A 25,838-nucleotide genomic window follows, 5' to 3' on the forward strand; every position below is an offset into this window, starting at 1 on the left:
GTTTGGGAAACTTAAATGCCCATTACAGCCCTGGGGAAGGGTTTTTGGTCTTATGGAGTGAGTTTGTTAGCATTTAAGTTATAGTTGCTGCCTTAGAATAGTAGGCTGCTACGATGACTTCTTTGGGTAGCCATTTTCGTAAGAAATAAAATACAAGATATGAGTAACGTTAAAAAAAAAAAAGATAAAGGCCTTCATATGACCCACTCTGTTCACTCATTCTTCATTCAGCCTCTCCATGAAAGGTTATCAATTAAGTTAAATAGAACAAATAAGCCCCACTATTCAATGGCAATGTAGAGTGACTATGGTTAACAGCAATGTGTTGTATATTTCAAAGTAGCTAGAAGACTTGAAATGTTCCCAACACATAGAAATGACAGACAGTCAAGGCAGTGGCTACCCCAAATACCCTGACCTGCTCATTACACATTCTGTGCATGTAACAAACACTCGTGTACTCCATAGATACATAAAACATTGTGTATCAATGAAAAAATAAAATTTAAAAAATAAGGATTGGCAAGATTTTAGAAATAATTTTAGAGGCTCTCCAAAATCCTTCCATCATGCAGAATATACACTGGCTGGAAAAAAAAATGTAAAAGGAAAAGGCACCCAACAGTTAGTGGATACTTGTTTTAATGGGTGTAGAAGAAAGTCTGAAACCGCAATAAATATCTGCAGTGGATGAAAGGATTGTTGAGGCCAGGAGTTTGAGACTAGCCTGAGCAACATAGTGAGACTGTGTCTCTACAAAAGAAATTTAAAATTTAGCCAGGCATGGTGGCGCACGCCCGTAGTCTCAGCTACTCAGGAGGCTGAGGTGGGTGATCACCTGGGCTCAGGAGGTTGAGGCTGCAGTGACTTCTCCTATCTCCTGTAGTCATAATACAATTTGTCAGTCATTCAGTAAACTTACATTTAAACTACATTTATCATTGTGTTATTACTCTGCCAGGAATTTGTTCCCAAGAACATACCTTATCTTATTTCATGCTTGACACTCTAAGAAGAGTCCCATAGGTCTTTCCACACAAGACTCTCCTTGGATTTAAAGAAATCCAAAGAATGAAGGATTCCTTAGGATTCAGATAGTCTTAGAGAGGGGAGGGTAAGCTTTTGCCTGGAATAGAAGTGTTTGTGACTAACACAGAAGAGAGAGGAAGGGTCCCCCAATGGCAACATTTGACCCCCAAGCCTCAAGGTACTCCTCCATAGCTATCACTGTCATGTACCCAAAACCAACGATCCTTCCCTCCAAATAAATTTAAAAAACCATTAAGCCAGCCAGGCACAGTAGCTCATGCCTGTAATCCCAGCACTTTGGGAGACTGAGGCGAGTGGATCACTTGAGGTCAGGAGTTTGAGACCAGCCTGGCCAACATGGCAAGACCCCGGTCTCTACTAAAAATACAAAATTAGCCAGACATGATGGCACACACCTCTAATCCCAGCTGAGGCAGGAGAATTGCTTGAACCCTGGAGGCAGAAGTTGCAGTGAGCCAAGATCATGCCACTGCACTCTAGCCTGGGTGACAGAGCAAGACCCTGTCTCAAAACAAAAAAAAAATTAAACCTACAAAAACCCCACCAAAATTTAATACAATACCACAACCTATCCCCCACTAGTAATTAGCCCTAATCCTCCATAAATAGGTGACGGCTTCAAAGAAAATTCCACAAAGCCTACAAGAATAATAATAAAAATTAAAATATGGAATGGGGTAATCGAGAAAAGAGTAGGATCACTGGACATAAGTGGACCAGCATGACTGAAGGAAATTAATCAAAAATGGGGAAGTAGTAGGAAAAAAAAACTGAAAACACGGGGTTTGGTGTGTAGAATACACTGAAAGTCGCAATGAAGAGTTGAACTTGCTCAGCAAAGCAAACAAGAGGCACAAAAGTATTTGAGCAGAGATGACATCATGGAGCTGTGTTTTAGGAAAATGAAACTGACAAGAGGGAAGAATGGCTGAAAGAGGGGAGAGAGCAGTTTGGAGGTGGGGTTGGCGGAGCCTGCAGGAGCACTTGAACTACAGGAGCCAAGTTACGGTGGAAGAGAAGGAATCGTGGCATCAAAAGGAGCCGTGACAGAGTTAAATGAAGGAGGGAGGGCTAGAAAGGATTTTTTAAAATTAAATTTGTGTGTGAAAGAACTCTATAAAACATGGCGAAATAGCTCACCTACATAATCTTGTCAAGCTGTGAGTTAGAGGCCATTATGAACCCATAACTGTATAATACTTCTTTTTTTTTTTTTTTTTCTATCTGTGAAAAACATTTATTCTGAGAATCTAAAATCTGGACAAAGAGTACTGGACTTTAGAAAAAGCCTACACAAAATTGCCTCGTTCTTCCCTAATACATTAATAATCTAAGAATAAGGAGGTGAAAAAAAAAATCCCTTCAAAAATAACATTGCTCCAGTTTGTCTGCAGGTATGTGATTTAAAATATCCCTGTTTTATTGAGGTACAGGCTGCAAACTTTGGTAAAATTAGAAAAATTAACAAACCCTTTCAAAAAAAAAAAATACAAAAACAAAAACAACCAAACCCTAATGTTATATCTTTCTTGGTACATATACAGTAACTACAAAAAAAATTCATTTAGAAAATGTGTTCATTAGGACAAAAAAAAAAAAAAAAAAAAAACCTTCTTGTAAGTTCTCACTTGCCGAGTTAAAAAAAATTGAATGTAAATGATCTATAAGGCTCAAACTGTTCCCAAGCACCCATCCGGTGTCAGGTATGGGTGTATTATACTGAAGGGTGTATATTGAAGACATGGGATTAAAATATTTAGAAAAAAAGGAGACTCTACATAGCCACCTCTCTCTCACTCTCTCCCTCTCTGTCTTTTTCTTTCTTTCTTCCATTTCTTTCTCCCTTTCTTTTTTTAAATAAAACATTTTTTACTTTGAACCCCGAGAAACTACCTTTCTTTCTCATCTCTTCCTTTCTTTTTTTGTTCTCTTTTTCTCTCTTCCTTTCTTTTTCTTTCTTTCTTTTTTTTGTTTTGCTTTTTTAAAATTCCTTTCTTTCTCTTCCTTTCTCTCTCTTCTTTTCTCTCTCTCTCTCTTTCTTTTCTTCCAAGGAAAGGAAGCTCACAAGGGAAGCTGTCTGAGTCATGGTTCTAAATAGGTCATTGCTATTGAAAAAAGTGAGCCCTCAATGATTAAGTTAAATGGCCTCTTCAGTTCATGATGTTAAAAGCATTTTATTTGGTGTGTTTAAGCTGTCTACACAATGTACTCTCTGGCTGATTTTTTTTTTCCAAAGTTGATTTAATATTGGCACTTCGTAAAATGTGTGTATCTATTAAAGCAAGATTTTATTCATATTCATGAGGAACCTCTGAAAGGGTGGAATAAAACAAAATGCATGGAAACAGGCTCAAATCTGGCAACATGAAAACACATATGTGCAGGTTAAGCCCAAAATTTTGGGAGACATGCCCCCCAAACCTGCCCTCAAATAGGTGTTTTTTTTTTTTTTTTCTTTTTCTTTTTGAGGCAGAATCTCGCTCTGTCGCCCGGGCTGGAGTGCAGTGGTACGATCTCTGCTCACTGCAACCTGCACCTCCCAGGTTCAAGCGATTCTCCTGCCTCAGCCTCCTGAGTGGCTGGGATTACAGGAACACACCACCACACACAGCTAATTTTTGTAGTTTTAGAAGACATGGGGTTTCACCAAGTTGGTCATGCTGGTCTCGAACTCCTGACCTCACGTGATCCACCCTCCTCAGCCTCCCAAAGTGCTGAGATTACAGGAATGAACCACTGTGCCCAGCCTAAGATTCTAATTAAATGCCAGAATGAAGCATCGGAACCTGCCAAAAGTTCCCCCTTGGCTGCCTTAACTGTTTAAATCATTCTTTTTTTATTGCATCTCACTAAGCTGAGAACAATAATGGAAAGACCCACTGACTGATGATTCTGGAAATTTTGTGAATTATCACATAAAACGAAATGCTAAACTACATTCCCTTTTCCATGGGGTTTATATTCACATTCCTACTCATTCTCCACATCCCCAATACAGCCCATTGTCACTGCTGCCATTGCTCTTGATTAGTGTGACCACGGCCACCAAACTACACTGCTGCAGATGAGACAGTGTGGTGTGCAAATCACTGTGTGCTCTAAAATACTAGAAGTAGGAATAACCTGTTTAAGAGTATCATGTAGATTTGTGCAATTCTTTCCTCCCTTCTTTTCTTCTTTCTTCCTTTCTTTTTCTTTTTTGTTAGGAAACCCCTTGTGATTAGCCAGAGATTCCTCATAGAGTTTTTGCCTGCAGCTCCTAGGCTGCAGATTTTACTGGCTTTCTGGGAGGAAATGAGCTAGGTGTGATGAGATGACTAAGACAGTAACTGGCAAACATCTCAGATGCAGTGATCGGAGTTATCAGATCGGAAGTGTTTAGGAGGCACAGTGTGTACTGAAAAGAGAAGTTGCCCACTCAAAAAACGCGAATTTTAGGAAATTGCTTAGTGCAAAATTAAAAGCAACAGACATTGATGATAGCTTCGTTAAGGAGGAATTGCAGATTGTTAAGGAAAAATGGAGGGGATGAATCAGAAATACAATGAACTAGAGAAAGTGAAAGAAATGAGGTCAAAATTGTTGATTCACTACACAGGTATTTCTCGATCACCTACTAGATGCCAGTCTCCATGTTACGTATTTTTGTTCATTTCTTTTGTTTTGTTTTGTTGAGACAGAGTCTCACTCTGTCATCCAGGCTGGAGTGCAGTGGCACGATCTCAGCTCACTGCAACCTCTGCCTCCCTGGTTCAAGCAATTCATGTGCCTCAGCCTCTCAAGTAGCTGGGACTACAGGTGTGCGCCACCATGCCTGGCTAATTTTTATATTTTTAGTAGAGACTGAGTTTCACCATGTTGGCTAGGATGTTCTCGAACTCCTGGCCTCAAGCAATCTGCCTGCCTTGGCTTCCCAAAGTGCTGGGATTACAGGTATGAGCCATCACACCCAGCCTCCATGTTATATATTGATTATATAAAGATAAATAGTTTTGGCTCTTTAGCTCTTTAAGCTAATCTTAGGCACAGCCATATCTCAGAGTTATTGTGGATTTGGTTTCAGACCACCACAATAAAGAGAGCCACACAAATTTTTTGATTTTTCAGTACATATAAAACTTATGTTTATACAGTATGGTAGTCTACTAAGTGTGCAATAACATTATGTCTAAAAAATAAGGCACATAACTTAATGAAAAACTACTTCATTGCTAAAAAAAAATGCTAATGATCATCTGAGCCTTCAGTGAGTCATCATCTTTTTGCTGGTGGAGGGTCTTGCAATGATATTGATGGCTGCTGACTGATCAGGCTGGTGGGTGCTTCAGAAGGTTGGGGTGGCTGTAGCAATTTCTTAAAACAAGACAACAGTGAAGTTCACTGCTTAAATTGACTCTTCCTTTCATGAAAGATTTCTCTGTAGATTGTGATGCTGTTTGATAGCATTTTACCCACATAGAACTTCTTTCAAAATTGAAGTTAATCCTCTCCAGCCGTGCTACTGCTGTATCAACTAAGTATATATAATATTTTAAACCCTTTGTTGTCATTTCAACAATGTTCACAGCATCTTCACCAGGAGTAAATTCCACCTCAAGAAACCACTTTCTTTGCTCATCTATAAAAAGCAACTCCTTATCTGTTCAAGTTTGATCATCAGATTACAGCAATTCAGTCACATCTTCAGGCTCCACTTCTAATTCAGGTTCTCTTGCTATTGCCACCACATCTGCAGGTACTTCCTCCACTAAAGTCTTTTTTTTTTTTTTTTTTTGAGACAAGTTGTCGCTCTGTCGCTCAGGCTGGTGTGCAGTGGCATAGCCATGGCTCACTGCAGCCTCGACCTCCCCAGGCTCAGGTGATCCTCCCACCTCATTTTTTGTAGAGACAGGGTTTTCCTATGTTGCCCAGGCTGGTCTCAAACCACTGGGCTCAAGCAATCTGCCCACTTCGGCCTCCCAAAGTGCTAGGATTACCTGCAGCAGCCACCGCCCTCGGCCTCTCCACTGAAACCTTGAGCTCCTCAAAGTCATGCATGAGGGTTGGAATCAACTTCTTCCAAACTCCTATTCATGTTGATATTTTGATCTCCACTCATGGATGACGAATGCTCTGAATGGCATCTAGAATGGTGGATCTTCAGGTTTTCAATTTACTTTACGCAGATCCATCAGAGGAATCACTATCTATGGGCAGCTATCACCTTACAAAATCTATTTCTTAAATAATAAGACTTGAAAGTTTAAATGACTCTATGGGCTGCAAAATGGATATTGTGCTAGCAGGCATGAAAATAATCTCCTTGTAAACATCTCCATCAGAGCTCTTAAGTGACCAAGTAGATTGTTAATGAGCATAATATTTTGAAAGGAATCTTGTTTTCTGCATAGTAGGTCTCAAGAGTGGCCATAAAATATTCGTTTCAATAAACCATGCTGTAAGCAGATGTGCCTGTATAAACAGGCTTTGTTGCTCCATTTATAGAACACAGGTAAAGTCGATTTAGCATCATTCTTAAGCATCCTAGCATTTTTGGAATGGTAAGTGAGCATTGGCTTCAACTTAAAGTCACCAAGTGCATTAGTCCCTAAAAAGAGTCAGTCTAGGTGGGGCACAGTGACTCATGCCTGTAATCCCAGCACTTTGGGAGGCCGAGTGGGTGGATCATCTGAGGTTAGGAGTTGGAGACCAGCCTGGCCAACAGGGTGAAACCCCTTCTCTACTAAAAATACAAAAAAATTAGCTGGGCATGGTGGCGTGCACCTATAATCCCAGCTACTTGGGAGGCTGAGGCAGGAGAATCGCTTGAACCCAGGAGGCAGAGGTTGCCGTGAGCCGAGATTGTGCCACTGCACTCCAGCCTGGGCAACAAAGCAAGACTCTGTCTCAAAAGAAATAAAATAAAAACAAATAGTACATTAAAGATGGCTGATCCCAGATCACCATAACCACAATGACAATGAAAGTGTTTGAAATATTGCAAGAATTTCCAGAATATGACACAGAGACACAAAGTGAGTATACGCTGTCAGAAAAATGACACCAATACATGTGCTCAACACAGGGTTGCCATAAACCTTCAATATGTAAAACAAAAACCAAACAAAAAAAAAAAACACGGTCTCTGCAAGGTGCAATAAAGAGAAATTTAGGAGGCCAAGAGGGGCAGATCACCTGAGGTCAGAAATTCAAGACCAGCCTGGCCAACATGGTGAAACCCCATCTCTACTAAAAATACAAAAATTATCCATGCATGGTGGTGCACACTTGTAATCCCAGCTACTTGGGAGGCTGAGGCAGTAGAATCACTTGAACCCAGGAGGCAGAGTTTGCAGTGAGCCGAGATCGTGCCATTGCACTCCAGCCTGGGCAATAGAGTGAGACTTCATCACGAAAAAAAGAGAAATGTAAAAAACAAGGTATGCCTATATAGCAAAAGAGACTGTTCTAAATTAAAAGAGAAGGGAAGATCCAATCCATGGTATAGGTTGGATAAAGCAGCTACAAAGGCCATTTTAAGGACAACTGGGGAAATTTGAATATATAGTAGGCTTTATATGATGTTAAGAAATTATCATCATTTTTGTTGGATGTATAATAGTTTGGCTATACATAATAAAGAATGTCATGATACCTTTAATCTATTTTAAAGCACATAAAAATTTTATATAAACAGTTAAGCATGTATCAAAAATTTAGAAAGTCTTTAGACTTTTCTGGTTTTCAAGCATTCTGTAATGTTTTATATTTATATATTATAGAAAGTACAAACTTTCTTTGACAGATATATATTTATATATAAGGAAATATATGCACTTTCTATAATAAGAATGAATACACGGCTGGCACAGTGGCTCACGCCTGTAATCCTAGCACTCTGGGAGGCTGAGGAGGGAGGATCACTTGAGGCCGGGAGTTCGAGGTTACAGGGAGCTATGATCGAGATCCTGTCTCTAAAAAATAAAAATAAAATTTAAAAATATGCATTTATACTTAAACCCTTTTTAAAAAACAAGCAAACTAAAAGTCAATAAATGATTTAAATGTGTTTTTAAGTACAGAAATAACTATGTGAAACACGACTAAGTCTATTTTTTAGAAATGAAAAGATAACAAGCAGAAAAACAGCTAAAAGAGTTAAAAGTGACTGTCTCTGGGAAACAAAATTGGGAGCGAACAGAGGTGAAGTGATGGAGGGGTGTTTTTCTTTTAAAAACCTTTCAATCTATTTGATTTGCTTTTTGTTTTTTGTTTTTTGTTTTTGAGATGGAGTCTTACTCTGTTGCCCAGGCTGGAGTGCAGTGGCACCATCTCAGCTCACTGCAACCTCCACCTCCCAGGTTCAGGCACTTCTCCTGCCTCAGCCTCCCAAGCAGCTAGGACTACAAGCTGGTCACCAAGTCTAGCTATTTTTTATATTTTTTTGGTACAGAAGGGGTTTCAATACACTGGCCAGGCTGATCTTGAACTCCTGACCTCAGGTGATTTGCCCGCCTCGGCCTCCCAGAGTGCTGGGATTACAGGCGTGAGCCACGGCGCCTGGCCTCAATCTATTTTAAACATGTGTATGCATTACCTTGATTCGAAAATGTATTTGAATAATTTTGACAGTGTCTTTCAATATCTTTCAATATCAGTATACATCCAAATCTTACCTCCCACTTACCACTATATCTTAGAATTGAAGCTAATCTTTTCAAAGATGACTCTATTGTTTTGCAAGGTTCTGTACTGTCAAAAAATATTTAATTACATTCAATACATACACTCAATTAGGCAGGAATGCAGACTAACACATTCTGGAAAGGTTTTTCTTTTTAAAGTTGAAACAAAAAGAGATTGTGAGCCAGAAAATTAAATTAACCACAACATTCTCCAAGTATTCTGGTTGGTTTATAGGTCTGATTGGTAAGCATCAATCAAACTAAAAATGCACATATCAAGTAACTACTGCAAATTGGTCGTTAAGATCATAGAAATTCGTGTTGAAAATACCAAGAGGACTCCCCTGGCAGCATGACTCTTGTATTTTTTGTCACAGAAGGGGTTTCAATATACTGAAATACACTGAAAGAGTGGAGGGTACCATGGCATGCCCTGCTTCAAAAATGGACAAAATAATCTTATACATTTCCATGATAAAATTAAGATTTTCAATGGATTTAATGAATAAAAATGTCATAACTGACAGAAAAACACTTCCAAGAAGTTATTTTCACATAAGAATGCATTTGACATACGGTGCAAAGTTAACAAGAGTTGTTGGTTGGCTGGTTTGGTGGTTGGGTGGTTAACATCTTTATTAATTAAATCTTGCATTAAACATAAGTAAGTTATCGAATGTGTAGTATTTTATCTGATTTTTGTTTTCTTTTGAGATGGAGTCTCACCCTGTCACCCAGGCTGGAGTGCAGTGGTGCAATCTTGGTTCACTGCAACCTCTGCCTCCTGGGCTCAAGTGATTCTCCCGACTCAGCCTCCTGAGTAGCTGGAATTACAGTCACCTACCACCATGCCCAGCTAATTTTTGTATATTTTAGTAGAGACGGGGTTTCACCAAGTTGGCCAGGCTGGTCTCGAACTCCTGACCTCAGGTGATCCACCCACCTCGGCCTCCTAAAGTGCTGGGATTACAGACGAGAGCCACTGTGCCGGGCCATGATTCTTGAAGTACTGTATAAATCATAGAGATAAATGAAAGGTCAGCTAAAGAAAGAAAAACACCATTACATTGAAAGAATAATCTCACCATTTAGTAAACTGGGATGGTATATTAACAGTCATATTTTAATTTGGTGGGGCAGCATTAACAAACATGTCACTGCTAATCCAATTAATCGGTCAGTTTTAACTCAGTAATAAGTTTAATCAGTTATTATTGCTTTATTCAACAAATAATTATTGAGCATTTATATGCAGGCATTATGCTAGTTTCTGGCAATGCGGTAGGAATCAAGACAAACATGATCCCCACGTCATGGAGATTAGAATATAGTGGGGAAGACAGATATCAAACAAGAAATTAAAATGCAGTACAATCATCATGTATTAGTCCTTCCTCACACTGACATAAAGAAATACCTGAGACTGGGTAATTTATAAAGAGAAAAGGCGTAATTGGCTCACAGTTCCGCAGGCTGTATAGGAAGCATGATGCTGGCATCTGTTCTGCTTCCGGGGAGGCTTCAGGAAACTTAAAACTGTGGCAGAAGGTGGCTGGGTGTGGCGGCTCGTGCCTGTAATTCCAGCACTTTGGGAGGCCAAGGAGGGCAGATCACTTGAGCTCAGAAGTTTGAGACCAGCCTGGCCAACATGGTAAAACTCCATTTCTACTAAAAATACAAAAATTAGCCAGGCATGGTGGTGCATACCTATAATCCCAGCCACATGGGAAGGTGAGGTGGGAGAATGGCTTGAACCCGGGAAGCGGAGGTTACAGTGAATGGAGATCGCACTACTGCACTCCGGCCTGGGTGACAGAGTGGGACCCTGTTTCAAAAAAAAAAAAATTATGGCAGAGGCAAAGGGAGAGCAGCACTTCACATGTCTGGAGACAGATATGGAGCAAGAGAAAGAGGGGGAGGTGTCATACATCTTTAAACAACCAGATTTCAGGGCAACTCACTATCAGGACAACACCACCAAGGGGCATGATGATGCTAAACCATTCATGAGACCCACCCCCATGATCCAGTCACCTCCCACCAGGCCCTGCCTTTAGCACTGAGGATTACATTTCAACATGAGATTTGGGCAGGGACACAGATCCAAACCATATCACAGTGTTCTTAGGGGAGAGGTAGAGGAATGCCTTGAGAGTTTGTTGCAAAGAATCTAACCAGCTCACTAAAAATACAGACCAGGCACCTCCCAGCCCTTTCTCTAGCCTACCCTCTTCATCTAGGTTGACAATCCAAGAGGAAATCCTGAGTCCCCAGGGATTTTGGTGGCTGTGCAAGAGTAAGGCTGTCACAGCTGAACCCATGATGCATTTACCGAGCACGGTCTCCATTAGCGATGCAGTTCATGTTGCATTGTTTTCCTGGTAAACTCTCAACAGGCTTTGCCTCCCAAGGGAATGCTGGGGGTGGGAGGCCCTTGGCAGAATTACTAAAATGGGATGACTTTATGGAGAGTTCGTCAGACAGGTCTAAGATAAGCTTGCTTCTAACCTAAATATAGATACTAATATTGCACCACCAACTAATTCCAGAGGACCTGTTAAAAAGAATCTGGAAAACCTAGATCACCTCTAGTCCTTTGAATTAGATGGATGGGGAAGGACAGTCTAAGCAAATTGTGAAATTCTAACTATAAGCAAAAAAATGTGTATGTATCCTCTGAGTCAGATTGGCATCACATTCTAAAATATGGGTTTTGTTTATTTCAGAATGTTCTCATTGTTGAGGTAAGCTGGCATTTCCTTTTCCATACTTGGAGGTTGAAAGAATCTAACGGTGAGTTTTAAACTGTAAACCTTGTTATCAAATTGACCAAGGATTTCTTGAGCTCCCACTGGGTGCATACTCTCCAAATTTAATGAATAGGGGCCAGATAGCATCCCTGATTTCAAATAATGTAGAATAAAAGCTTTGCAACAATATTTGTGGACGACTTTATCCTTTTTGTGTATCCAGTTCCACATATCTCTGTGTTGATTCTTATACTTCTTTGTGAATCAGACAACTTTAAAGAAGAGGAAACTAGCTCACCGAACCAAATTCATTTCACAGTAAAACCAAGGTTAGAACTCTGTTTACCCTGAATTCAGTGTCTTTGCTAAGGACCTCTGATGATTTCGAGAATTCTCAAATACTTTCAGCATCAAAATCCTAAACACAATCAATTAAAAATGGCGAGCTATGGGGAAAGCTATGTTTTTTCGTTTTTTGTTTTTCGTTTTTTTTTAACTTTTGTTTTTCTGTTAAAAAAGAGAGAAAAGAGAACGTGGGATCCCTATGGCAGTAGTGGACTAATACAGCAAATGGCCACGTTTCCTTCAGGAGCACGCTTGTCTCATCAAACAGCAAAAAATTCAGGGGAGCTGTTTTCAACCTTTTGTTACACAATTGCCTGCGTGCGCCATGTGTATCTGGAGTTCTTGCTCAGTATAACCCATGGAGTAGACCCTCTAACCAAATGAATTGCCCAACCCTGGCTACATTCAGACCTGTTGTTTTGATAATCAGCTCATGACAGCTGATTCCTGTTCTTAGGACAATAAATCGCCGCTGCCCATTCTCCTCTAATTGTGCAGCAGCTCATCAGCAGAGATGAGCCCGAGCTCACTGCAGCCGTGGACCCTCAGAATTCACAGGCTGTCACCAGCTGCTGTCCAGACACCTCTCACTTCCCAGCCATAGAATCCCCCATTGAGTGGGGGAGAACAAGGGGGAGGCATTTATCCATTCAGTGTATTCAGATGTACATATCCATGAAAATTCATGTGCCTTGTATTGTGTTACATAACCTCTGGGCCAAATTTAGTCCTTGAATGTGCATACACGAGTCCAAGTGTACTCAACGAGGAGTCCCACATGCTGTCCAAAGACTAAATTTGGCCCTTCAACACAGCTAAAGGATTCAAGGAGGAAAGAGTCTCCAGTAGATTCCCCAAAACTCAGCTTCCAGAAAGAAGTGCCTGTCTAAATAAAACATAACCAACTCTTCCTCCTACTGTGGCTCCAAATTGGATGGCATTTTTAATTACGATGCATTATTAATTAGGAGTATCTCCCTGGGTGAAAAGTCTATAGTGCTGCTCAAATGCATTTTGTTGAATTTATCTGTCCTTTTTGCAAAGGATGTCGTCGGAACTGGGAGGACCATGAAAGCACTACTCAGCAATATAGAGAAATACAAGCCCAACATGATTAAGGTAGCCAGGTGAGTTGGACATTCATAGCATGGTAATTTCTAGTTTTCCAAGCAAGCCCAAAAGGGATGCTAACACAGGATGCTCTTTCCAAAGAGTGTAATATATTCCAAACTAGTGACCTTTTCCCCTGGGGTATTACAGTTTTACCACACTGAAAAACAGCCCTTGACTGCTAGCCTGAGAGAAGAAAGGGAAGAAGACGTGCTTTGCCGTGTTTCTGAGTTCCTCTTTACTGTGCCTCCATTAGCTGTTTCCAGGAGCAGCTGGATGAGCCCCCGTGCAATTGCTCCGCTCCGCTTCATTTTTTTTGTTGTTTGTTTGTTTGTTTTGAGACAGAGTCTTGCTCTGTCACCCAGGCTGAGCTGGCTGGGCTGGAGTGCAGTAGCACAATCTCGGCTCACTGCAACCTCCAGCCCCTGGGTTCAAACAATTCTGATGCCTCAGCTTCCCGAGTAGCTGGGACTACAGGCGCCTGCCACCGCACCCAGCTAATCTTTTGTATTTTTAGCAGAGATGGAGTTTCACCATGTTGGCCAGGCTGGTCTGGAACTCCTGACCTCAAGTGATCTGCCTGCCTCAGCCTCCCAAAGTGCTAGGATTACAGGCATGAGCCACTGCACCCGGCCCTTTTTTTTTCTTTAATAAGAGACAGGGTCTTGCTCTGTCACCCAGGCCAAGCTGGAGGGCAGTAGTGTGATCATAACTCACTGTAGCCTCAAACTTCTGGGCTCAAGTGATCCTCCCAGCTCAGCCTCCTGAGTAGCTAGGACAGCTACTTTTTTTTTTTGAGATGGAGTCTTGCTCTGTCACCCAGGCTGGAGTGCAGTGGTACAATCTCAGCTCACTGCAACTTCAGCCTCCCGGGTTCGAGCGATTCTCTTGCCTCAGACTCCCATGTAGCTGAGACTACAGACGAGTACCACCATGCCCAGCCAATTTTTGTATTTTTAGTAAAGATGGGTTTTCACCATGTTGGCCAGGCTGATCTCAAACTTATGGGCTCAAGTGATTTGGCCTCCCAAAGTACTGGAATTACAAGCATGAGCTACCGTGCCTGGCTGACAGCTACCTTTTTAAAAAGTTTTTTTTATATTTTATCTACTTTTTGAGACAGGGTCTCACTCTGTCACCTAGGCCGGAGTGCAATAGCGCAATCATGGCTCACTGCAGCCTTCAACTCCTGGGCTAAAACGATCCTCCCACCTCAGCCTCCCAAGTAGCCAGGACTACAGGCAGGTGCCACCACACCCAGCTCGCTATGTTGCCCAGACTGGTCTTGAACCTCTGGGCTCAAGTGATCCTCCCACATTGTCCTCCCAAAGCAGTGGGATTCCAGATGTAGGCATTTTGCCTGACCTGCTCTCTTCTTTGTATCCAGAACCATCTATATAGTGCCACAGTAGCAAAATATGTATTTCAAGTACATCTTTTAATGATGCTTGATTCTATTTACAATTCATAGAGATTTGATTGGGTTCACTAAAGCATGTCTTTTTTAATGGTAGTTTGTTGGTGAAGAGAACACCCAGAAGTGACGGCTTTAGACCTGACTGTAAGTGTTTTTTAGTTTTTTTGTTTGTTTGTTTGTTTGTTTTGTGCTTGTGGTGTTTCATTTTATGTTTAAGAATCTTTGGTTTCCTATTTGACAGCATTGCATGTGGATTTGAAACTGTGTAGGGCTGATAGTCCCACAGATTCCTCATGATCTCCCCCACCTTGATAGGGAAAACAGAACCCTTTAAAATGAGGGTCTTCAATGTTCTCATTTGCATCTTTCACAGGAACTCTGTTCCGTGCATTGGGTATTTTTATTTGTATATTTCACACAGCAGCTTAACTACAAAGAAGTCAGCTGAAAAGTTTCAGGGAGTAGAGGAAGACCTGATCCCGCTGGACTGACTCAGACACATAGGATCCCCGCCTTGGCCTCTGTTCTCACCAGTCAGACAAGGAGAGGTGCTATGGAGGTTTAGAGGGATTCTTATGCCATCATCTGGAACTATTACCAGACAATGCATAATGGTGACCTTTAGCAAGACTGAATTGTAACGCACAGAAGGGGAAATCTAAGACAGCTCCCCTTCACCTCCAAACCAAAGGTCCATAACATAGAGAATTAGCAGAGCAGGTATCTCTAGATATCATCTTCACACTTGACTTCAGATATGTGTTCTGTAGGGCTTCCTCATCTAGGACACTCTCCTCTCTTCTCCCCATAATAAGCCTAGTTCTAACACCAGGAAGGATAAACACGCAGCCTGATTATTTATTATTCTAACACTAGAGGCGATTTTTTTTCACTTGCATAGGCAGACTTCAGCTTGATTTTTATAACTTACATTTGCTCCAAAGCTCCTGGGATAATTTGGCTACAGTTCTCTTCAGCAAGCTGAACAAACATTAGCGAAAGAGAAGTGCAGTATGGATGGGTGACACACCAGCGACATTTAGCCAGTGACTCTACATTCTAAAAACAAGTTTCATGCCTGTGCTGGATGTGTTAACTCTGGACCATGTCAGTTCTGGGCAGAGAGACCCAATCGCATGTTCCCATCTATTACTATTATCAAAGGTATAATCTGGATGTAGTCAAGGTTGCATGTGGTTACTAAGCAGAAATTGTCTAAGGAAATAGTACAGGATACTCAGTGTATAGATAAGATTTTAACTGAAGTTGAAAAACATTCACTTCAAACATATCCAATTAATGACAAATTTCTTATATCTCTTATAATAACAGCAATAAAATAATAGCAGCTAACACCAGGAAGAGGTCGTGATGTGCCATGCACTATTCTAAGAGCTATACAGAGATGAGCTCATTTCATCCACACAATAGCTCTCTAAAGTAGGAGCTGTTGTTGTACCTACTTTACAGATGAGGAAATTGAGCACAGCAAGCTTAAATAGCTTGCCAAAGTCATGTAGCCTTGAGTGTCAGGCCAATATTAAGCCCAGGCAATCTGATTTCGGTCACTGCCCTGACTCTTCCACTACATCTGCAAGTAACATCTGCTGTTGCAAATGTAAGTGTAGGAGCTGCCCGCATTTACCAGCTAAGGATAGGTCACTCTGATTCATGATTGTCCTACTGATCCATCGTCCTTCTTTTATTCTATGACAACTCAAGGTTTGGCCTTCAAATAGGCTTTGGGCTCTCATTTTCCCAGTGTGAGTTGCCCTGCCTAATGGAAGGATTGCATTGCTCCTGTCAAGTCATTATTACAACCCTGGTTACAAACAGGGTTTCTTGGGATTTGCTCATATTATTATTATTATTAGACACAGAATCTGACTCTGTCACCCAGTGCAGTGGCGCGATCTTGGCTCACTGCAACCTCTGCCTCCCAGGTTCAAGTGATTGTCCTGCCTCAGCCTCCCAAGTAGCTGGAACTACAGGTGCCACCACACCTGGCTAATTTTTGTATTTTTAGTAGGGATGGGGTTTCACCATGTTGGCCAGGCCGGTCTTGGACTCCTGACCTCAGGTGATCCACCAACCTAAGCCTCTCAACGTGCTGGGATTACAGGTGTGAGCCACTGCACCCTACCTTTTTTTTTCTTTTTGAGATGGGATCTCACTTTGTTGCCTAAGCTGGTCTCGAACTCCTGGCCTCAAGTGATCTTCCTGCCTCAGCCTCTTGAATAGCTAGGACTGCAGGTGCACACCCGGCTTCATATTCTTTTAGCTAGCTCAGAATCTCTGTTCCTCCTTTCTCTCTGGATTTATGAGGCTTTGTACTTTGCATTCCTTTCTCCTATTGATTCTTTCTTTTATGCTCAATGTAACTTCTGACCTCTCCTGCTCTTGCTTCTCCTCTCTGATTCTTTTTTTCAAGAAACTCTGCAGTTTGGAGGAATCAAGCAGGCTTCCTAGCAAGGGACTCCATAATGCAACCCCCTAGAAAATAAGTACCTCCAGTACTTTCTATGAGCATGAACCAGCTGTTTTCTTCTTGTGAAAGCATCATTGGTCATAGTCACTGTGGAGATGACTTTGCCCAGGCTATAAGCCCTGGCTGTACCCAAGTACAGTTCCATTAAAAGTAAGCAATAAATCTCTCACCTATAATACTGTAATAACCAAACTGGTAAGATTCCAAAACACTAAACAAGTTTGAAAATCATTGGACCAGTGCGCCTTTATTCTGTTTCAAGACCTCTGAAGAAGGAGAGCTATTTTCTGTTCCTTAAGAATTCTCTCCAATAAATATTAGCCAGGAATAGTTGTGCATGCCTGTAGTCCCAGCTACTTGGGAGGCAGAGGTGAGAGGATCTCCTGAGCCTGTGGAGGTAGAGGCTGCAGTGAGCCATGATCACACCACTGCACCTCTGCCTGGACCCTTTTTGGGACCCTTTCTCAAAAAATAGCCAGGTTCAGTGGCCCATGCCTGTAATCCCAGCACTTTGGGAGACTGAGGCGGATGCATCACTTGAGGTCAAAAGTTCGAGACTGGCCTGGCCAACATGGTGAAACCCCATCTCTACTAAAACTACAAAAATTAGCCCAGCATGGTGGCACACATCTGTCTTCCCAGCTACTCAGGAAACTGAGGCAGGAGAATCACTTGAACCCTGGAGATGGAGGTTGCAGTAAGCCAAGATCACGAGACTCGGTCTCAGAAAAAAAAAAAAAAGGAATCCTTTCTGACAAAAAATCATCATCTTTTCAATGAATTCTTCTTTTGCTTATCATAAGTATCTTGCACTGTGCTTAATCCATTCCCTCTCATTCTGCCCTCAGTAGAGAGCTCATTAATATCCTCTGCATCATGAACCCAAAGACCAGCATTAATGCAACCTCCACATTCTCTTCCTCAAGTTGAACAATCCCGTTGCCTTTCATTTGTGTCCTGGCTTTTGCTTTCCAGCCCTTTAAACAGCCGAGACACTGAGTACAGTGGGAGAATTGCTTTCTAGTTGCTGTGGCCCGCGCACCTGTTCACATAATGCAGCATCGTAACGTCTTCCGCTTGAACTTTCCTTTGTGTTGTTGAGAGTGTTTCCTTTGGCATCGTATCACTGCCTACAGCTTGCTTTAGAACACCAGGGCCACGTGACTCAATTATGCATATTTCTTGTTATGCACCAGGCTTCCTGAGCCCTTTCTAAGCTCTGTATGCTATATCAGTCATTCTTCATTGTAGGTTGGCTTGTTTGCCTTGCCTCCTTCCTCCCAAGTAGTCCTCTGGTCCAGGTCCTTCTTGGGCTCATCCTGTGCATTGCTCACCATTTCTCACTCCCTCCTGCCTCAATGGAAGGTCCTCAAGTTTGAGTGCCGACAGCAGCATATGGTGACTTGCATTTATATAATCTAAATTTTGTTCCTTTTTTTTTTCTCTTTCTCTCTCTGCTAAGATGCTGGATTTGAGATTCCAAACTTATTTGTGGTGGGATATGCCTTAGATTACAATGAATACTTCAGAGATCTGAATGTAAGTCTTGCATGCAAATCTCTAACCCCCCTTTTTATAAGAACTTAACAATTTAAAAAAGTATTGAATGTGTGTTAGTGATGTCTGCTATTGACTGAGTATCTTCTATGTCAGGAGTATGGTGAGCACATTGCATCCATACTCCCAATTAAGTCCCACTACTATTCTGCAGGGTAGGTATCAGGATGATGGAGGCAAATTATGATTATCTCTATTTTGTACTAAAGAAATAGGAAGCTAAAAGCAGAACTATGGTTTGACACTGATTCTTCTCAATAGTCATTGACTGTGCCCAACCAGCCATAACAATAGCCAATATTCTATACACTGGTTTGTGTCAGTGCTTGAACTCTAGCAGGTTTCAATTACAGTGGCATGCAGCTCATAACTCTTCCCTCTTTGGGGGAAATGATCTCACCACACAGACGTGGACCCCTAGTGTGGACCCCAGCTGTGTGACCCTGACCAACACTGCATGATCTAGAGGTAGACAACTTACCCAAAGTGGACCAATCAGTCTCTCTCTCCTGGGAATTAGAAACTGAAACCAAAAGTCACAGAGACTGAGTGTGTTCAGACTTCAACCACTAGGATAGCAGTGCCCCCAGAGAGTATCCATAGCACCATGGGTGAAAGTCTCTGGAGCTGCCCTTGTTCCTGCCTTCTAGTTGCTTAATTGCCCAGCTCGTCCTTGGATTCTGAGAGCTACCCCAGTATTCCACCAATAAATTCCCCCTCCCCACTTTTTAAAGACACAGGGTCTCACTCCAGGGTCTCACCTAGGCTAGAGGGCAGTGACGCAATCATAGCTCACTGCAGCCTTGAACTCCCAGGCTCAAGCAATCCTCCCGCCTCAGCCTCCTGAGTAGCTGGGACTACAGGCACACGCCACTATGCCTGGCTAATATTTTTACTTTTTGTAGAGATGGGATCTTGCTAGGCTGTCCAGGCTGGTCTTGAACTCCTGGCTTCAAATCATGCTCCCACCTCAGCCTCCCAAAGTACTGGGATTACAGACAGGGGCCACTGAGCCCATCCAAATCCTCCTTTTTTGCTTACATTAGCCTGGTGCCATTTCTGTTGCTTTCAATCAAAATATTCCTAACCCTTTGCTTGTTGCCCAAAAAGGGTTGAATAAGAGCCCATGTTGTGCTTGCCACTGTTATTTCTCCATTCACCCAAGCAGTTGTCATCTTACCAGTAGGAGACTTCTGTTTCTAGCAGGGCTAAACATACTGCTCCCTCAGCATTTCTGGGTTTTAGGGACCTGGGGAGCCAGATTCAGAATAGGGCTCCAAACTAAAACCACAAAGGACCTTTTGTCAAGCATTTGAATGGGTCTCTTTAGATTTTACCCACACATATAAATACACACATTTCTATTTAAATGATCAATAGCCAATTACAGGATGGCATTCAGTTATTACTGCATCACCTTTTCTGTGTCTCATATTTTGTTAAGAAACTGATGCATTTAAATCCTTTATTGTTTCAGCACATATGCGTCATCAATGAGCACGGTAAAGAAAAATATCGAATCTAAAGACATGAATTCTCACCACTAAAGTCCCAGATAACATCATACTTACGCCTGTACTCGGGAAGCCAGCTGTCAAGTTTGTCCCCCCAGGCATCTTCACTCAGCAGGATATAAAAGAAAAAAATGTTCAAATGAGAGAGCTTTCTTTTCTGAGGTTAATATAAAGAGTATCAAAGGTTCTTAAGGAAAGGAAAGCAGTGCTTTTAGTTGACTTGTTCCAAATTAAACACTCCGCCTTGTGACTCAGCAATGCTATCTACCTTCACACTCCTCAGCTCCGCCTGCCTTTGTTTTTGATAGTCATTATATTTGATTAGCATTCCCAGCAATACCCCCACCTAGTTACTCAAATATTTTTCACTTAACTTTTTATACTCTTATTTTGGTAATAAGCTTACAATATTAAGAAGCTGGGGACTTTTTTTTAACTGAAGCCTTGAGTCCCCTATACCGGGAATGCAGCTATTAATAGATTCCCATATTTTAAAAGGAGGGAAAGGACAATTTAATATCAATTTCTGTTTGTGCATTTCTGACAGGCCATTATTATCTGCTTTCACAAAGCCTTTCTGAAACGCAGTGTACAATGAATCTTAATGATGTTATGAAACGAGCTTTGCTCGGGGCTCTTGATGGGAGCTTCCGGTATGTGATGACGGTATGTCATGTATGCATGGATGTACTCAACTGTGTTTAATACTCTGAATTTTAATTAGAAAAAAATACAATAGCAGCAAGGCCCTGGTTTCTAAGCTGTATCCTTTTATTCATGTGGGACATGAGCAAATGGCAGAATTAGGGGCGAGTGCTTTCAGTGCTCGAAACTAAGCAAGTATAAATTTTTCCTCTTATTTGCATGAAAGGACAAGACACCGTTATGCCCTGTCCTAAACGTGAAGACAGAGGTTGAATTTTTTTTTAAATATCTTTAAAAGACTGATCACAAAATCCAAGGTGCTACAGGAAACAAGCACACTTAAAGTTTTTTTCTGAATAACGTTTTTTTCCAATTTCTCCGTTTTATGAGCCATTTCCTAATTTATGGGGATTTTAATTGAAAATAAACTTGAGTCCCAATAGAGCTGTTTTTTCCTCACTTCCTACAAAATGCAAATGCAAAATAAATAACTAAGCAGCTTTTGTTTGGTTCTGAGCCGTATGTGGCATATTGTTATTAGGTTCTAGCTTCCTTTAAACTAATAAAGAATAAGAAAACTTGTTATGTTTTATCACTGCTTACTGTTTTTCTTCCGCCTTCATATTTTTTAAATACTTTCAGACATTAACATGTATGTGAGTCAGTAGCTTAAATATACGACTGCATGTACCTATCCTGTGGCTTTATTTTTGTTAACTTGGACTAAATCCAATATATGCACTAGTATAAGCAAATGATTAAGCTGGGCTAGATCTGCTGCTTTTTTTTTTCCTCAAGCCCATTTGTAAGAACAAAGAATTTTAGTTGTAAAAGAAGATTTTTCTGCATATCTTTGTTTCAGTCAGAGAAGAAAACAAGCCACACCCAAATATCCCAAGGGATAAGTCAGCAAAAGGAATCTCTTCTAGCTTTGTTTCACAGAAGCATTGGTACCCAAGCTTAGATTTATAATTGCGTCTGACTGACAAATTTCTTGAAATATCAAAATTAACACTCTGAGCATAGTTTTTTTTTCACAATGCCATATTTATGTCAGAAGACCTAGAAAAGTCCAGGCACACATTTGGTTTTAAGTGTAAAATTATCCATAAGTATACAATATGAAAATGTTTTCTTAAAAATGTTGAATTTTAGTAAGCATCAGTATCCTTTCTGAGGACAGTCTGTTTATTCAAATTAGAAAGGAAATTTGATCTATCTTGCAAGATTGTGAGGACTTGTATAGTTAATGCTGAAAATTCACTAAATATACAAGAAGTTTAATCATGCTTGCAATTTTTTCCTACCAGACAATATTTTGACAGTGATATCCAAGAAAGTCATCTTGGGAAAAATAGCATTTCCTTTTCTCTTGCAAAACTCCTGTCTAGTTAATATCACTGAGTTTATTCACTCTAAACCAAAAGTGCAAAAGCTTATTACTTGATTAATAACAAATCCATTATTAATTTAGTGTTCCAAAGCTGATTTGTAAGGGGGAAAATGTGTGAGTATGTGTGTGTGTGTGTGTGTGCGCGTGCGTGTGTGTGTATTTCACTGCGAAATTTGGATTCAGTTATAATCAACATAATTAGTAATACTTTGGGATTTTCCAAACAAATTAGAACCCCTCATTATAAATTGGTCCTTTCTTACAGGGACTGGAATGTACTCATTTTTGACCCACGGACCCCCTAGATGTAAACGGCAAATAGTCAAATCCTGACATACCTTGTTTAATTTTTGCTTATAAGATGGTTTGCCATGTTTCAGGCCTTCTGAGACTGTGAAAACAACCTTTCAGAGCACAGTCAGGCATTTGCTCAGCCTTCTGTGAAATCAACTTGTGTCTTCCCAATGGAGAGAAAAAGCAGGCTATCCCACGTCCAGAGACCTGGTGTCATGGAAATATGCCCTCCCTTTTGTCATAGAGGTAGTGTGTTCTAGGAAATCGAAACCCCAAACCACGCTCTCCACCCAGTTGTCTGACTCATTTGGGCAAACCTAGCATTTGGGAGTTTTACTGACTTTGCAATCGTGAAGCTCCTTTGGATCCCAAGATTACAATTGAGAGCTGACAATAAGCCAGTTTCAGGAAGGGAAGAAGGCGATCTCAAGAGGGGCCTTTGCACGCTGCTGAGGGGAGGTGTGCAGAAATAGGAAGAGGGTGTGCATGGAGAGGGCTGCATTGTTTCTTGGCCAGTCATACACCCATGATGGCTTCTGAGCCCGGTGCGAAGAGGAAGACTAAGACAGCAGCCTAAAGAGCTGCATTCATGGTTATCTTTGTGCTGCATAGTGGAGCTGACAGGCCAGCCGTTCTTCACATTTCATTGAGGAGCACGGGGAAGCTTTGGGGTGGGAAGAAGCAGGAAAGTAGCTCCGTGCTAGCACCCCAAGGGCTCTGCGATTTGGGAAGCACTGTGGACTGGAATGGGCGCTTCCCAAGACGCCACCCTCCAGAAGCGTCATGAGCCACAGACATCCGCAAGGAGACCAGAGCCCACATGAGAGGAATGTTGATGGACAAGTTCCAGAAAGCTCAGAGCACCCCAGGAACCCAGCTACAGCATCAGGTTGTGCAGCCCGCACTGCTGGTGCCCTCACAAAGACATCAAACCAAGGAGAGCCCGCACTCCACTTGCCAACCCGTGGACCCTGGCTGACGACCGCATCAGCCCTCAGGAAGAGATGCCTTTTCCTAAAAAGAGTCTCTTTCTAGTCCTTTCAGAAGAGATAGGTTTTTGCAATTTCTCAGCCAGAAGGGAGTGGCTTTTTAAGACAGGGTGGGGCGCTGAAGCCCTACATTGCCCCAGAGGGAGAAAGAAGCCTGAACTAATGTTACTGTGACCTCCTTTGTGTCCAGAGCCTAGTGAGCATTGGGTAGAAAGTAAGCTGTGAGTGAGGAAGGTGCGAAGGTCACTCAAAAAGCCTGGCTGTGAAGAGAAGAAGATACATACAATCATAGCCAGAAGGCTTTTAAAAGATGGGAGATTCCTGTGAACTCACCTGGGGGGGGAAATAAAGATGTGAGAGACTTGCCAGTTTCTATTTGCTGTAGAGAACAGCCACATAAAGCAGAGAAAGTGTATTCCTTGTTGATTGGGGGTGGGGGTTGGGGTGGCTCATGCCTGCCTTTGGGAAGCTGAGATGGGATAATCACTTGAGGCCAGCAGTTTAAGACCAACCTGGGCAACATAGCAAGACCCTAGCTCTACAAAAATATATATATATAGTTATCCAGGGGTGGTTGCACGTACCTGTAGTCTCAGCTTCAGGGGGCTGAGGTGGGAGGATTGCTTGAGCCCAGGAGTTTGAGGCTGCAGTGAGCTATGCTCACACCACCACACTCCAGCCTGGGTGACAGAGCAAGACCCTGTCTCTAAAAAATAGTAAATAAATAAATAAATGTTGTTAATTGTTCCATAACAAATCATTCCAAAACTGAGTAGTTTAAATCAACAATAATTAGTTACTCTCTTTAATGGTTTACAAGAGTTAGGAGGCTGGATGTGGTGGCTCATGCCTGTAATCCCAACACTTTGGGAGGCCAAAGCAGGTGGATCACGAGGTCAGGAGATTGAGACTATCCTGGCCAACATGGTGAAACCCCGTCTCTACCAAAAATACAAGAATGAGCTGGACATGGTGGCACATGCCTGTAGTTCCAGCTACTCAGGAGGCTGAGGCAGTACAATCACTTGAACCAGGAGGCAGAGGCTGCAGTAAGCTGAGATTGTGCCACCACACTCCAGCCTGGGCAACAGAGCAAGATTCTGTCTCAAAAAAAAAAGAAAAAAAGGAGGAATACAGAGAAGACATACTGGAGGTAGTTTGTTTCTTCTCAGTGATGTCTGGTACTTCAGATGGAAGACTCCAAGGCTGATAGCTGCAACCAAGAGAAGCCGAACTGCACAATGTGGCAGCAATTATGTGGTTATTTAAATTAACTCAAGTCAAATAAAATTTAAAATTTACTTCCTCATTCACACTAGCTATCTTAGAACTGCTCGATGGCCTCATGTGGTAGTAAGTTACCAACCGTATTGGACAGCGAAGACATAGAACGTTTCCATTATCACAGAATGTTTTATGGAAAGCTCTAGTCTGAAGGCTTGATTTTGTCTAGTGGTTAATGTTAGCTGTTAGCTGGAACCTTAGCTGAGGCTGTCAGTTGGAACCCTAACATGTGGCCTCTCCATGTGGTCTGGGCTTCCCCGCAACATGGTGGTTGGGTTCCAAAGTGGAGGGAGACAGAGAGAAGAAGGAGATGGAAGCCATATTGCCTTTTATATAGCAGGCTCACTTCTGCCATATTGTGTTAGTCAAAGCGGTTACAAAGATTTGCCTGGGTTCAAAGGGAGAGAACACAGACTGTCATCATTTGATGAAAGAACAACAGCATCATACTATAAGAAGACCAAGTGGGATAAGATGTATATTGGTGGTGATCTATAGAAAATACAATCTGCCACAGAAAAGCTATGTGCCCTGCACATTTTCTTTTTTAAAAAATTATTATTATTTTTATTTTGTATAGAGATGGGGTATCACTAAGTTGCCAAGGCTGGTCTCCAACTTCTGGCCTGAAGTGATCCTCCCACCTTGGCCTCCCAAAGCCCTGCAGGTTTTCTATTAATAAGATTACTAAATGAGTTGATTATTCAGTGGTCATAATGTATAATTATGAAAACAAGTCTGCTTTTACAGATGTTAAAGAATTCCAGAATACTATCTAGAAGATGACAAAAAAGACACCAGTGTGCACACATACATGTTTGCCTACTGATAGTGTTTGGAATAGATTATGAAGACATTGAAAGAGCAGATTTAGGCCAGGCGTGGTGGCTCACGCCTGTAATCCCAGCACTTTGGGAGGCCAAGAAGGACAGATCACCTGAGGTCAGGAGTTCGAGACCAGCCTGGCCAACATGTCAAAACCCCGTCTCTACTAAAAATTAGCCATGCGGGGTGGCATGTGCCTATAATCCCAGCTACTCAGAAGGCTGAGGCAGGAGAATTATTTGAACCTAGGAGGTGGAGGTTGCAGTGAGCTGAGATCGTGCCACTGCACTCCAGCCTGGGTGACAGAGTAAAACTTCATCTCAAAGAAAAGAAAGAGCAGATTTATTTCTAAATGGCTTAAGTTTGCAGTATCAAAAAAGTTTAGGAAAATAGATTTTGCTCGTCAAGTATTCTATAAGTGTGAACTCATACTGAAATTTTAGTAACAGTTCTATATTTATAGAAAGAAATTGCATAATAATTTGGCCAAGAAACTAATCCAGGGTGGAGGTT

General features: G+C 41.6%; 1 protein-coding gene across 3 annotated transcripts in view; it reads left to right on the forward strand.

Moving 5' to 3' along the window:
* PRTFDC1 (phosphoribosyl transferase domain containing 1) overlaps positions 1-21,132 on the forward strand; it is a 104,313-nt gene extending 83,181 nt beyond the window's left edge. For 2 of the 3 annotated variants that reach the window (XM_030798451.1, XM_030798452.1), the window contains 5 exons: positions 11,441-11,458; positions 12,854-12,936; positions 14,434-14,480; positions 18,287-18,363; positions 19,859-20,149. In XM_030798451.1, coding sequence (XP_030654311.1) covers positions 11,441-11,458; positions 12,854-12,936; positions 14,434-14,480; positions 18,287-18,363; positions 19,859-19,906 — 273 coding nt within the window. In that variant the 3' untranslated portion in view covers positions 19,907-20,149. Of the gene's footprint in view, positions 1-11,440; positions 11,459-12,853; positions 12,937-14,433; positions 14,481-18,286; positions 18,364-19,858 lie in introns of all 3 variants that reach the window. The other variant, XM_030798450.1, reaches the window with a different exon arrangement.
* Positions 21,133-25,838: the final 4,706 nt, after the last annotated feature.

Source organism: Nomascus leucogenys, chromosome 18 (genome assembly GCF_006542625.1).
Source record: "Nomascus leucogenys isolate Asia chromosome 18, Asia_NLE_v1, whole genome shotgun sequence".
NCBI classification, from domain to species: domain Eukaryota; kingdom Metazoa; phylum Chordata; class Mammalia; order Primates; family Hylobatidae; genus Nomascus; species Nomascus leucogenys.